This window comes from Sceloporus undulatus, chromosome 3 (assembly GCF_019175285.1).
Source record: "Sceloporus undulatus isolate JIND9_A2432 ecotype Alabama chromosome 3, SceUnd_v1.1, whole genome shotgun sequence".
NCBI classification, from domain to species: domain Eukaryota; kingdom Metazoa; phylum Chordata; class Lepidosauria; order Squamata; family Phrynosomatidae; genus Sceloporus; species Sceloporus undulatus.
In genome coordinates this window covers 139,959,339-139,974,424 of record NC_056524.1, presented here as the reverse complement: position 1 = coordinate 139,974,424, position 15,086 = coordinate 139,959,339, and the positions used below count along the sequence as shown (strand labels likewise).

Here is a 15,086-nt window from a genome sequence, read left to right as displayed (position 1 = left end):
TCATAAAGTGTTGTGAAATAGTTGTGCTTCTTCATCCAAATTTCTTCTTGTGTTCAAAAATAACTAGTCTAGAGCACCAATGCTTTAGTGTGTCATTGTTCAGATCACTGTGTATTCTACTATACAGTTTGCTACAATTTTCAGAAACACACTCTCACACACACACATTCCATGTCACTGATATGCACCAGTGCATGTGTGCATTAATTAAGCCTTAATTAAGCTGCCACATAAAAAGGAAAGTTCATCTGATCATACAGTAGTAACATCTGTACAACAGTTACATTATCAGCAATGAGAAAGCTCCTTATGTGCCAGTTCAATAATTTAAGAAATTCTCCAAATTAGACTGAAAGGCAGGGCAGAATACAGGGCAAAATCAATCCATGGAATGAAAAAGAGCAGCAGAAATCTGCTGTTTCCTGAGGTCTGTGTTCACATATGAACTAAACCGATGCCACAGCTCTCTGTGACCAGGATTACATTACAAGTAGTAAATTATAGGACTTGAGCTAAGGAAGCCTGGCTTCAAAGCATGGCTGATCCCCAACATGAGTTTGCTTAGATATTTTTGAGGAAGTCATTTTTTAATGAACTGGGTTATCTCTTGATACTTGTACATGACAGCTCTCTTTAACCTTGAACACCGCAATTCCCACTGTATTGCTTCATAAAGCAGTAGTTAGGAGAACAGACCAAAATGTGGATTCCTGTACATTGTATAATTCCCACTTATGCTGTCTGAGCTTTGTGGAAGGAGGAACATGAGAGTATAAATGACAGTGATAGCCTTCCAGGAAAAATGGAGCAGGCAGACTCAAAACACTTAAATACAAGGAGATAATTGTATTGTTCAACTTGCAGCACTTGGTTTTATAGGAGATGTTGATTTATGTCATGGTTGCCTGATACACCAGTGTTGTGTCATTGTGTTCAAGGGCTATTATACAAAGGGTAAGCGATTCCTCAGCTGTGTTTGGAAGTGGTGCTGTGGGTGTCTCTTGACATCTGTTGTGCTGTCTGAAAGAGGAAAGAGCCAAAAAATGATGCACAGAGAGATTCAAGATAAGCTTTAATTTGCAAATGGTGAATGAAATCCCTTTGTTAAATTCAAGCTGTTCATATTTTGCAGAGATTACAAGGGGCTGATGCAAATTCTGAAATATGATTGCAGCCCTAAATTGTGATGATTATGTGTAGGGCAATGTATTTTATTTGTCTTAGCTGCTTTTTTCCCAGGAAAATTCTTGATCAAAGTGAATAAACTTTCCATTTTTAAATGCTCCATTTTTCCGGCTTGTATCAATAATAATGTTATGATTTTAAAAATTTGTACCTGTCCTTTGAAACTTAAGTATGGCATTGTTAAAGCTTAAAACCCAGATTTCTTGCATAGAGAGGTACAATGTAGGATGCATTCAAAACTGCAAATGAAGGATGGTGATGAACATCATGCAGAGACTTGGCGCATGAGGAAGGAGGGTGTAGCTTGTGGTGGCCACAGTGATGCTTTAACAGCATCAGAGAGTGTCTGCTGTATCCTCTCTTGCTTTTGCTGTGGAGCCCTTGCCATGTTATCAGTGAAGGAAGTACATCCGTTTTCTCTTGGACTTACAAAAGGTTGTTAAAAGTTCAAGGGGAAAGTGTAGTGTACTCTGTTTCCTGAGGGTGGGTTGTCCTCCTGGGAAATGTGTAACAAAACCATTTGATGAAGGAAGCAGACATTCCCTGCTGTCTATAACACACAAAGAAGGAAAAGACTAGCCAAACTTTGGAATGGAGCAGCTTGCTTATTTGTGTGTGATTGTGATGGTACAGGATGTGTTGACCCCATTGGTTTAGACCTAGTTCTCACTGAGGTGATAAACCTGTGTTTGGTTGCATCACTTCAAACTGCTAGCAAGAGGCTCACTGGAATGCTCCTCCAAAAAGGAAAAAATCAACTCACAGAAAACGTGTTAGAAAGAAATAGTGTGTCGCAGCTGACGGGTAGTTATCTATATATGTAGGAAGCTGCGGCAAGTTAAGGGGAAGCCCCTGTTTATAGTCTGATGCAGCTTGACCCTCTGTTTATTATTAGAGAAATAGGCCAAGTCTCATACGTTAAAGATAGCAGTTTCCATTTCTGAGTGGCTGTTTCCCAAGACAGAGCTTTTATCATGTTTTGTTTTTGTCAGACATGAATATTACCCTTCTGATAAACTCCAGTAGCATAAATAGAGTTACTCTATTATATGATATATTTTTTGTATGCTGCTAAATCAAGACTAAAGCCGTTCAGCCCTCTGTTACTCTATTTAAACAAGGGCAGAGGAGATCTGAAGTAAAGGAAAAGAAAGAGGAACTAGGGCTAAAATCAAACATGGCATCATTTAAAACAGTGGTGCTACATTTAATGCCTGGAGGTTTTATTGGGCTATGTAGGTTGCATGGTATAGTAGTTAAGAGTTATAAATCTGGAAGTTATTCTGAATTTGAATATTGCCTCTGCTGTGTACTAACCAAATTGCCTTTGACAAGTTTCTCCCACCCTCCTCAATCTCTTCTCCTTCTTCAGCTTGCAAGACAGTAATACTGGTTTATCTTACAAGGTTTATCAGCGTGGTGTTGTGATTTGAGCATTGGACTATGACTCTGGAGGCCAGGGCTCAAATCCCCTCAGAGGATGGCAGTGGCACACACACATACACACAACCCAAAGAAACTTCCAAGGAAAACCCTATGAGAGAGGCTCATCTTAGTGTTGCCATATGTCAGAAATGACTTGGCGGCACCCAACAACAGCAAACACCCTGCTCTCTTGAGTAAGGCAGCTGCCCATGGCTTGGAAGAGGAAGGGGTGGAGCAGCCTGATTTACAGTAAATCAGAGACGAGTTGAAGAAACAACAACAACTATAACAAATCTTACAGGGATTGTGACTGGACAGTGCATGTGTAGTGTGTTTTGGACACCTGAAAATGCAATGTGAATGTAGTGGTTGTTACTGTTTCTTGGGTTAGCAGCAGCTTGGGGTTTTTGCCAAAAGAATTGTGTATATGGTTCCTAGGAATATAGTGAATAGGGAATCTGGATCTTCCATTGATTTGAGTTTGACTCCCTTGCTGCAGTTTTTCCACAGGATGGACTTCAACGGGAGAAAATAATAGAGGGAGAACATTATGCAAATAGCAAATGCGAGAGAGCCCTCATTAGGACTGGGATCACAACAAGTTGCAAAAAGTTAAATCCTTCCATTCCCCACACTAGGTCTCTATCTGTACCTGCCACTTAGTTTTAAAAGGCCAATTGTTATTTGTGTGATTAGTGCCTTGTCTTATTTGGCCATCTAGCCAAGGATTCAGCAATGGTCATGGAAGAACTCAGATTGTTTTAGCAGTCTGTTCTCACATCCTTTGGAGTGAGCAGGAGAGCTGCCATTTGCAATAGGCAGATAAGGAGTGACAGCAGCTCTGCTAAAGTGATTAAGTAAATCTAGTTGACAAGGAAAATATTTATGTCACTGAAACTAGTAATAGAGAAACCATTACAACAGTTGAGTGAAAAGTTGAAAGGCCATCTCCTAAGTAGTTATTAATCATTAGTGGGGACACTAAAAAGGCCACCCTGCTAACTGTCAAGTCGCAAGGGCAGAACAGGATTTTGTCTGAATATCCCTCCACTGGTGCAGTTGAGCCGGTTCATCTCACTATAATCCAACAAATGACTGGAAGCTGACTGGATTTTGAGGGTCATATTAACAGGCTTTCTTCACCTAAAGTGCATCTCACACTGTTAGGAGTGTATATGGGAGTTATGGTCCTAGTTAAACATTTAAGAACGGTTTGCTTCCCACCGTTTTCCTTTCTCTGACATGTCTCAAAGTCAAGAACAGCAGTCTCAAGAAATGTGAGCATTTTTGGTTCATCCATGTTCCAGTTCTAAATAAGTTGAGTCTCTGACTTTGCTTAGGATTTGCTGAATAAATAAGGAGGTTCTCTTTTGAAGCAGAGATTTTCCGGACTGCTGAAATCACATGGATTATTAAACAGAACTTGAGCAGCCACCTTTTAAAATTAAGATTGTTAAAAGCTAGCTTTTTGTGGTACAAATTTAAAATTACATGTGTTTGAAGATCTGAGTGCTGAAAATGAAGAGATGGTGAAAGATGTCCCTGTTGATGTTTTGATTTCAGGCATTTGTGCCAAACCTTTTAATAATTTTAAGAACTGCCTTCCTTAAAAACATAAAAAGTAACTCTATGAATCTGTGTTCTCTTTATTTCTTTCTGTTTTCCTCCACAGGCCAAAGGAAAGGAGAGGCAATGGCTAAGGAATCAGGCAATTGGAGAACTGGATGATGCAAAGATAATTGACAGCCTAACAGGTGAAAAAGCCATTTATAAGCGACGGGGAGAACTTGACCCACAAGTAAGTTAACTGGGGCAATATAATGATTCAATTGGGCACTGGCTCTTTTCATGCCCTTCATGTTCTGTTTGTCATCGACTGAATACATTTCGTGTTATGGGCAAAATTTCCACCCATCTCCTTTCATTTTATTCATACATGTCCCAGAGAATCTTGGAGATTGCGCCATAAATCATCCCCTCCCCTTCCTAGCTTTTGTGCCTGAAATACACATTATGACTGTAATCAGACCTCTTCCTTTTAGCATTTTAATGCCTACTCTACTAATATGGATTGTAGCACAAGAGTAGATTAACCCTCCCTTTTGTGCCCAGAACAATTTTTATATATTGGATTGCAAAGGAAGTATCATTTCGTTTTGCAAATTGATGTTAAGTTTCCTAGACTTTGAGACTCTCCCAGTAGCCATATGGCCAGAAGGAGGTGCCAGCCTGCAAGAGATACTCCTCCATAGCATCTGAACTGAAAACAAAAACAGAAAAATGCAGGTCATGAGTAACATCTTCAGGTTTTTCCCCCTCCTGTATGGTTTTTAACACCTTGCCTGATGAAGAAGTCAGTGGCGCTTCAAATGCTTGCAACATGTATGTTGTGCATTTTGGATGGGCCAATACAGTAAAAGTATCACTGTTTAGTGGATATTTTAATGTTACAGTACTAGCATGATGATCCATGAATAAAAATAAAATCCAAGCTTGGAGTTAAAATCTTTATTAGCACCACCAAAATGTAACAAAAGTATTCAAGCTTTTGAATTCCTCCTCATTCTAGGTTGCATAAAAAAAAATCAGGGATGAAAAAACAACAACAAATAAGTTCAAAAATTGGACCTGGTGTTGTGGCCTTGAGACCTGCAGTTAAATTCAGTCTCAAGGTTAAAACAGCAAACTGTATGAATTTCAAGTTGCTTTTATGATGAAAAACAAAACAACAATCAAAGATTGCATTTACTGTTTCTTGGTTGGAACTCCACAGTCTGTCCATTGCGTTAGGTGAAATATACAAGTCCTGAATCCACACAGAGCAGAAACATGTTTGTTTTTTTCTATGAAACTTCTCTTTGCAAAGCTCCTGTTTGCTTTGCGTGTAATACTCATTTAAATTAACCATAAAGGTTTCCACTGTTAATAGATCTCCCACTGCCACGTCCAATTTGGCTTTCACTGGCGAGAGTTTAGATGAAAATCTGTGTCAGCTCTGTGGTTACCGTTCAGAAGGTTGCATAGTAGGCTGTTATTCTTGGAGAGAAGTATAGGCTTTATGTGTATGTGGAGAGTTAGACTGCAGCCCGTGGCCATCACCTGCAACTCATTTAATTTCAGAGTGCTTCTGATAAGCTTAGTGTTTCCAGATAAATTCCACCCTCGTGTTATGTCTGCTCCCACTCTTCTGGATTGAAATGAATGATAAATAATGAGAGCAAACAAATGAATTGTGAAAAGCATGTCTATCGCACTGGGAAACGGAGAGAATTCAAAACAAAATACTCAGATGGTGATTCAGTGAAGAATGAAATGAGAAACTGGTTACATCAAACAGATATTCTAAGTATTTTTTATCTGTTTGCCAAACTCTCCGTAAGTAGCTTGGAATTCACACTCAAGCTCATCATGTTTCACATATCATAAAATACCTTTCCAGATCGAGGAAGCATGCCAGAAAGCGTTAAAACAGATGTTTCATTTTTAAATGATCCACTTTACAGCCTTAGTGTGGTGTTGCCCAGAATCCCGGTTCAAACATTTTAAAGGCTATAATCTTAGCAGAGAAGCTTTACAATTCAGAGCTGACTTATCCCTATAATGCATGTCAAAGAATGCTCCTGATTGCTTTTGGAATAATAAAAGATCCCTTTTATTAAAATAAGCAGCCATTTACTACCACATGTGGAGTGTTTCTTGGATTTTGTTTCAAATATGTGGAATGTAAACACAGAAGTCTCTTCCTTTTATATATCTTTAGAGAAATCTACTGCAGACCTATGATCAATAACATTTTAAGAGGATCATATTACTCTTATGAAGACCAAGTCCAATTCACTGAACAGTGAGCTAGTGCTGGACTTCTACAGATTTGTTCCTAAGGAGCAATGTTAAAACAAAGGATGACATAGAGCTCATGTCTGCAGCCTGCTGTCATCTTAAAATGGTGTTTGCTGAAATTCTTTGCAGCATAACTAATTTGTGCCACATCTACTCATTTGTCCATGGCAGCAGTGGACCATGGTCATGAATAATACGTGGTTTCCCCTTCTTTTTGACATGCCCTCCTCCCAGCTCCCTAGTCATTGCCATTTCTTTAAGACATATTTCTTTAGGAACAAGGTGTTCAGGTAGTGTTTGCAATGTTAAAACAGGATTATGCTCCTGTAAGCCCAAGTCTGTTTTAAAACAGTGCATGCATTCTTGTAGCACCTTGCTCTTGAAGAAAAGGTAAACTTTTTCAGCTACTACATCACTTTTGTGGCACAGCTATAATTATGTAGCAAAAAAGGTGTAACACCAAATTTGGAACACTGAAGGATTATTTGTTAGGCGACCATAAAATGCACTTACCATTGGCTTGAAGGAAAGTCAGTGCAAGACCCCTACTCTTCACCCCTGATTTATACTATGAGGGGTTTGTTTGTTTTTTGCCATAAAACGTTGTTGTTGTTGTTTTGCAATCTCTTTTTTTAACCTAATATGGTCCTCTTTTTACTTCACTTGACCTTTCAATTTCATGATCCTTACTGTTAGGTATTTGTTTTCTTTAAGCTTGGGAGCCCTCAGCAGAAGCCCAAACGTCTCCGCGTGGTAGTGGATGTTTCCGGAAGCATGTACCGTTTCAATGGAGTTGATGGGAGGCTGGAGCGTTCTATGGAAGCTGTTTGCATGGTCATGGAAGCCTTTGAAAATTATGAGCAGAAATTTAAGGTGATTATCAGTATATTTTTGTGTACCAAAGACAATATACCATTTCAGTAGAAAACATCTTCCCACGCTCATGAAGTTTTTTCTTTCCCACAAAACCAAAAAGTACATAGCAGGAGTGGTAAGGCATTCTGCAAATCATTGCAAAAAACAGTTCTGTTTTGTATTTAAATGTTAGCTTCTAATATGTTTGCTACATTTTGGCAATATTAAAAACTTTGAAATGTTAGAGGAACCATAATACTGTCTGCAGCCTCTCTAGTAAAGTCCTGTTCATTCTACTGTTTCTATATGCTAAGAGCAAGTAGGCTGTTTTCTATTGGAGTTTGTGACAAATGTATTTGGGATGCTTTAAGGAACCATAGGGCCGTATTTTTTGGAAGATAAATTATATTTCCATTCTCCTCCAGTATCTGGAAACATTTTAAATATCAGTATCAAGTATTCTTTCACTGACCAGTGAATGCTTCTGCTTGCCCTGATTCTTTGTGACTGAGCGGACTAGCTATAAATACATACATACATACATGCATACATACATACATACACTGTATACTAAGAAATTTAGCTGGTAATACTGCCTGCCTTTCAGTATTTGTGCAGTTATGAATAGGTTCACAGATCTTAGGTATAAAATAATAGCTGAAAGGCGTGTTTCTACATTGATTTTCAATAAACCACAAAAAGGAAATCTGTTTAACTGGGGGAAAGGGTTGTTGTAAACCTCCTCAAGGGGCAGCAAAGACTTCTAGGAGCCCAGTTTTTTCCTTTAAGGCTCTGCTTTTGCTGAAAGTGGGGCTGTGGCACACTGAGAATCAGCTGGTGGTTTTGATTCTTCCCTAATCCATCAAATCCTGGCACCACTTGATTGGAATCACCACACAAAATGCCTATTTGCTTCTGGACATGGGACATACATGATGTGAAATATGCACATTATTCCTTAATGTTTTGAGCAATGGGTGGAGGGGCAGCCAGATAGTTTCATAGTAAAATACAGTCTCTCTTTTTTTCACTCCTTCCTTTCTTTCGCCCGATCGATCTACATGAATGTGTCAGATTTGGCCATGCGAGCAGTTGGTGCAAAGCACAGGCTGTTCCAGTTTGCTTAGCAGAACTGACCTGTGTTAACCATTTGAATGTGTAACTAAAGGTCTATAATGTGCATAGTCTAGTCTCATTTTGCATAATTTGGCCTAAGGCCCAGGAGTTTGGGCACAAAAATTGAAGTGCTGGGAAAGAAAGCTGTTAGCTGTGATCTTTGCTCCTACAGTAATGATGATGATGCATGATAACCCTTATGCAAGATGACGCTTGTCTTTGTTTAAATTTTGTGCCATGCAGTACGACGTCACTGGACATTCAGGAGATGGCTTCAACATTGCCTTGGTTCAGAGTGACAAAATTCCAAAAAACAATAAGCAAAGATTAGAAATTCTGAAGGTAAAACTTATTGTTTGACAAATGTTTCAACCTAGCACTAGAGTTCTGCTGTCTTGTGTGCCGGAGTGAGAAGCAAGCTGAAAAGGGAGGGGATAGAATTATGAAACGCAAATATGTTTTTTAAACCTTTCACTGACAATTTTAGAGCAATATTTCATTTGTTTTCATGGAAAGTCTTCCTGTATTAGTCTCCTATAATATATGTATGTTTTTGTTCTCTGTGCAGATAGTCAATTAGTGTAGAAAAGCTAAGCAAATTGTGTTACCACCAATTACTAATGTGGTGAATGGCCATTCCTCTTTTCTTCTACGCACATAAGCTTTACATTGTGTGTTTGCATGTGTGTACATGCGTGCCTGCCTTGTAGTCACATGGTCCACTTACAGCAATCCCATGAATTTCATAGGTTTTTCTTAGTCAAGGAATACTCAGAGGTGATTTTTGCCAGTTCTTTCCTCTGAAATACAGCCTACAGAACCTGATATTCATTGAACCTGTCTCCCTTCCAAGTAGCAACCAGAGCTGACCCTGTTTAGTTTCCAAGATTAGCTAGGATCTGGATATTTAGACCCAAATATATTATACTACTATTATAATGAGCCCCCCACTTTCACTGGGGTTGGGGGGCACAGTACCCTTGTGAAAGTGAAAAACCTGGATATAACCCCTCTCCACCCCCTTTTTTACATGAGAGATCACCTCTCTAGGAATCTCTAGGTTCTCTAGCATAACTGTATGGTCAACACTATGGTATAGCACAACTCTATGGCCAACATTCCCCAGAAGCTAACCATAGGATCATGCTGAAAGACCTATAAACTCCTAGGTGAGTGTTTTCTCTAGGAATTTCTAGGACCTCCAGCATGACTCTGTAGTCAACTTCTGGCATAGTCTCACTGGAGGAATTTTTAAAATCATATAAATCAAATCCACCAATAATCAGATCAGCAAAAGTCGAAGTCACAAATGTGGAGACCGACTATATATATATATACAGAAGTGTCCCTGAAGAAAGAGTGAGAGAAATCCCAAGCTATGTATAGCTTCCACACCCTGAAATGACTCTTTGGCCAATATTCACACATTACTAAGAGGGTACACAAGATACATGTATACAAAGAAGGCAGGACTTCTCACCAACTGCTTGGGTTGGTATAGCTTTTTATTGATGTTAATAACAACAAAAACCCTCCTGTATTTCCTTTACTAGAATTAGGACATAGATTCATATGTTAGTAGTTTTTCAGTTCAGAAATGGCCCTGGAAAATATTTTCTCCCTTGTATGTGACTTTTTGTTAAATGACTTTTCTATTTGTTGGCTTTCTTGTATTCCACAGACAATGCATGCCCACGCTCAGTTCTGTATGAGTGGGGATCATACCCTGGAGGGCACAGAGCATGCCATTCGGGAGATTGTAAAGGAAGAGGCAGATGAATACTTTGTTATAGTCTTAAGTGATGCCAATCTTGAGCGGTATGGGATCCCTCCAGCAAGGTTTGCCCAAGCCTTGACCATCGTTCCCAAAGTGAATGCATTTGCTATATTTATAGGATCTTTGGGGAATCAAGCAGACAGGTATGTAAATGATTTCATGATGCAAGAAAATTCAAGAGGCGGTTGAGGCAGTGACAAGAAAGCTTCCTGTTTTAAAAAAAAGTATATTGGATAAGACAGTCTACCTTGCTTCTGTATAACAATAAGGGACCTTTAGTTTGTTGCGGAGGCCACAAATCCACTCACTCAGAGCAAGTGCTTTTGGCCATCTAGTTAGACAGGCTGCCCACTCAGTTCTTTGCCCACCAGACATACACATCTCCTCATGCCATGAACAGCAAACAACACCATAGAGGTGTCATGGAGCAAGCAGAAACATAAGTCAACTATAAAATTCAGTGTGACATGAGATCTTCTGCTCCCTGTTTCTCTGCAGAGGTGTGGCAAGAATATCTCAGTACCTCACCCTACCCTTGAGGCTCAGTATGTCCTCTTTCACAAAAAGAGAAGAAGGGCACGTTTCCCTCACTTTGGAAAAAGCAGGAATTTGAGTATAAGCTGTAACAAAACTCAGAGTGCCAATGGGTTAAAAGTGTGTACTTGTGTTCTTTCAAGTTGCCTGTCAACTTACGACAACCCCATGAATTTCATAGGGTTTTCTTAGGCAAGGAATACTCAGAAGTGGTTTTGCCCAGTTCCTTCCTCAGAACAAATTGAAATAATGGCTTACTGGGCCACCAGAATCTGTGAACCTCTGTGATCATCAGGGAGTAATATAAGTAAAGCGACTGGAAGAACACAAAGCATGCCATTCAGGAGATTGTAAAAGAAGAGGCAGACAAACACTTTACCAATCAATCATTTATTACAGTCGTAGAGCAGCACAAATACTTTAGTCTTGATAACTCTTGGGAACCACTAATATTCTGTGCTCCAAAAATGTCCTCTTGTACCTACAATATGCAATTACAGCCCTTATCACACATATTATAGCCAGTCATGTGTCTCTACATTGGTCCTACCACCTGAGAAGTGCATATAAATTTACTCAAGGAGAAGTGTGTATTTGCTGAGAAGTGTGTATAAGTTTGCTCAGAGACACCATTGGTTAATTTTAAGCAGACATCCTATTACAGTCTGACTGCATAACCATCACACTGCTAGAGTGGTGCTACTCAAACTGGTGGTCCTAGGGCACAATCCAGTCCTCAAGCTGTTGGCTCCCTGTCCCTGGAGAGTTTCCAGAAAAGCAAGATGGAGCTGTAGTCAATGTGCACAAATATGGAGCTAGTCCATCGTATGCTGGGAAGAAAACCTTGCTGGTCCCTCAAATCAAATAGTTTAAGTGTCCTTGATGCTGGAGTTTCTGCAGTGCCAGTCCTGTTGCTTATTCTTATAGTGACAGCCATGCCCACTGTGGGCATGACAAAACTACGGCGAATAATATCTGAGAGCAAGACACTTTATTGTGTTGTTGCAGAAATATTTGTGCAGAAAAAGATCACTTTTTTCCATTTTAGGATCCCACTGAAGGCTTTCAGTTGACAATCACAGCACATGGATTTAAAACTCCCTTTCTAAAAAGGGTTCATCTAACCCTTTTTTACTGGTTTACTGTAATGATAATTTTCTCTTTCTTGATCTCTAGGTTGCAAAGGACCCTACCGGCAGGGCGCTCATTTATTGCTATGGATACCAAGGAAATTCCACAGATTTTGCAGCAGATCTTTACCTCCACCATGCTGTCCAGTGCCTAGGAAGTGCCTGCTTTTAATAAATAACTGGACATATGAATTTAAACATAGAAAGCAGCTCAGAGTAATCAGGATGACGGTTTAAACCTAAGAGCTGCAGCACTAATAACTTATGCTTTATATTGGAGTAAACATTGTACTTTACGTTGGAGTAAATGTTGTAATTGAATTGCCAAGTACCCACTACTCTTCATGAGTAGAAAGCCTAGTTTGAAAAACACTCATAATCAAAGCCTTCTGATAAACTAAGGTTTCCTGTCACAGTTTTCTAGATATTATGCTCTGGACTGAATATCTTCCCGTGGAAAAATCTGTCATTTTTCTGGTGATTATTTTCAAAAAGTGATATTGGGTGGTATATAAATAAATCCTAATAATAATAATAATAATAATAATAATAATAATAATAATAATTTTATTCATTTCCTTCCAGGAGAGGCGGGCTATAAATAAATATTGTTATTAATATTATTATTTCTCATGTTTCTATTTTTTTAAAAAACATCAAAACAACAAGCACTCTTTGCTGTGCTCAGAACATTGTTAAGACTACAGTATTGGATTGAAGTCAGGATTTGCTGTGCCACTGACATGGGAACAACCAGTAGCCAGTGGTTACCCCCTTTCAAGTTTGGGCTAAAATCTGAAGTGGCTTCACCATCCCATTGACATGGAACCCACTAGTTGCTACTACTTTAGGGGAAGGCATGGCACACGAACAGAAGAGGAACCTGGAGTCTCCTTCTTTGGAGATTTTTAAACAGAGGCTGGATGGCCATCTGTCTGGGGTGCTTTGATACTCTGTTCCTGCATGGCAGGGGGTTGGACTGAATGGCCCTTGAGGTCTCTTCCAACTCTATGATTCTATGAACCTAAGAGCTGCTCAGGTCTGGCAATTCTATTCTATACCAGACGGGAAACCCATTTTAGAAATTGCAGCTACACCTTTTTGTTGGGGAGGGTGGGGAGAGGGACTGGAATGTCCTGTTTTGTTAGAACAATCAAACAGATTGTAAATAGTCTAACAATAGGATATCTTCAGCTGAGGAAGTGTCTAAATCCAATTCAAGCAGTAGTCTTTGTGTTTGCTGTCTAGAATAGATACACAGTGTTGTGAGCGAGAATGCTAGAGGCAACTGCTAAAGTGTAGAGATTGCTGTGCTGGTTTGTTTCAGTTATTTCAAACTGCAAGGTATTATTTAGTTCCTTTAGCTACAGACACCTACCCAGTTACAAACCGTGTTCAGAGACAGAAGTATGACTTGTATACAAGATGAGCTTGCCTTTTCTTTTGCGTAAATCTTGGGAAACAACATTCCACTGGATGAGAATGTGCTTATAAAGTAAAACTTCTCCAGTCAAGAGAGGCTGGTGGTTTCTGTGGCGCCACCCGAGCAGAAGGGTAAAAGTGCCACTTTTTTCTTGGCAATCATGCAGCGATGAAAACACACACTGTTAAGGAATGACAACATTCCAGACTGCAGAAGAGTGTTTTGCTTGTGGTGTATTTGGCTGCTTTTAGACTACAGTGGTTTAAGAATATCATTTTAAAAATGCCATTTAAAGGGTAGGTGGTAAGAAGACCCCATTCCATTCAATAGTCTTATGGCAAACCGAGCATTAATAAAGGAAAAATAGTTTCCTCCCAAGGAAATAGCCTTCAGTTATGTGAGGGAAGGCCTAAGAGCCAGTCTCCATATGTAAAAACATGACAGGGTCCTGCCTTCCTGGTAACAGAGTACAGTATGGTTGTCATGTGCCTTCCAAGTCATTTCTGTCTTATAGCAACACTAAACCTGCCATAAGGAATTTGGAGGAATTTGCTCAGAGTGGGTTTGTCCTTGTCTTCTTCTAAGGATGAAAGAGCATAACTTGCCCAGGTTCATCCAGTGGAATTCCATGGCTGAGTCAGGGTTTGAACTCTAGTTTCAGAGTGTCCTAGACCAACACTCAAACTGCTGCACTGTGCTGGTTCGCACTACAGTATTATGTAGCACTTTCTTGGGTTAAAATCACTTTATGCATAGAAACAGCTCCATTCTTACTCACCAGATGAAGCAAAGTAAGTTGCTAAGTGATGGATTTAATAATGGTGGCTCCCTGTTTCTGGAATACACTCTCCAGGGAGATCTGCCTGGCACCTGCCTTTATTATGGCCTTCTTGGTACCAGATGAATGCCATTTGTATTTGATTTTACTTTGGTTTTATTATGTGCTGAAGGGTACTAGTCCGATGCTGCTGTTTTTATTTGTGCCGTTTTATCATTAATTTATTGCGATTTTAAATTTACTTGGCTACTACTGCCAAGAGAACTTCAGCCGTTTCGCATGCAAAAAGTGTTCTGTCAATAAAATAAAATAGAACACTATAGACCCAAAAAACTGTACCACCCTATTTTTAGACTTCTGTCTTAACTTAGCTCTTGGAAATGCCCATTATTCCTTGTTTTATAACTTTCACTTGACACTGTTTCAGCCAGTCAGTTTTCTGGTCTTGTTCCTGTTCTGCAACATTGGCAGGCAATGAAGTACTGCTTTAAATAGTCCATCTGCTGCACCCAAAGACGTGTGTGGACAATGAGGAACTGTTTTTCCAATTTGGACATTTAAATGAATAAAGAAGGGTCTCTTTGTAACTGGAGAACAACACTGTATAGCGATCTTTTATTTTCTCCTCTTACTTTTAATAAAGTACAGTGGACAAATGCATTCTCATGTTCATAAATCCTCAGCAGAGTTATATTTTACACTTTCTGAGGGCAGACGTGGTGTTGAAGGGATCAGCTAAAAAAATACCCGGTACACAATTACATGGGAATAATCTCCATCAAACTCAGTAAGACTTACTTCTGAATAGACATTTACAGAATTGTTTAAAACATGGTAGCATTTATGTGTAAGGAGGTCTTTAAACAGAGGCTGGATGGCCATCTGTTGGGAGTGCTTTGATTGTGAATTCCTGCATGGCAGGAGATTGGACTGGATGGCTCTTGTGGTCTCTTCCCCAAATGAATCTATCAAGAGTGGAGTTTTTTTGGGCAGGAATTATTCAGAGGGGGTTTGCCATTACTT

At 39.5% G+C, this 15,086-nt stretch overlaps 1 protein-coding gene across 1 annotated transcript in view; it reads left to right on the top strand.

Annotated features, from left to right (window-relative positions):
* VWA8 (von Willebrand factor A domain containing 8) overlaps window positions 1–12,326 on the top strand; it is a 142,347-nt gene extending 130,021 nt beyond the window's left edge. Inside the window, 5 exon segments of the mRNA XM_042457276.1 lie at window positions 4,283–4,408; window positions 7,165–7,323; window positions 8,665–8,763; window positions 10,103–10,341; window positions 11,909–12,326. Of these exon segments, the coding sequence (XP_042313210.1) occupies window positions 4,283–4,408; window positions 7,165–7,323; window positions 8,665–8,763; window positions 10,103–10,341; window positions 11,909–12,017 (732 nt within the window). The 3' untranslated portion in view covers window positions 12,018–12,326.
* Window positions 12,327–15,086: the final 2,760 nt, after the last annotated feature.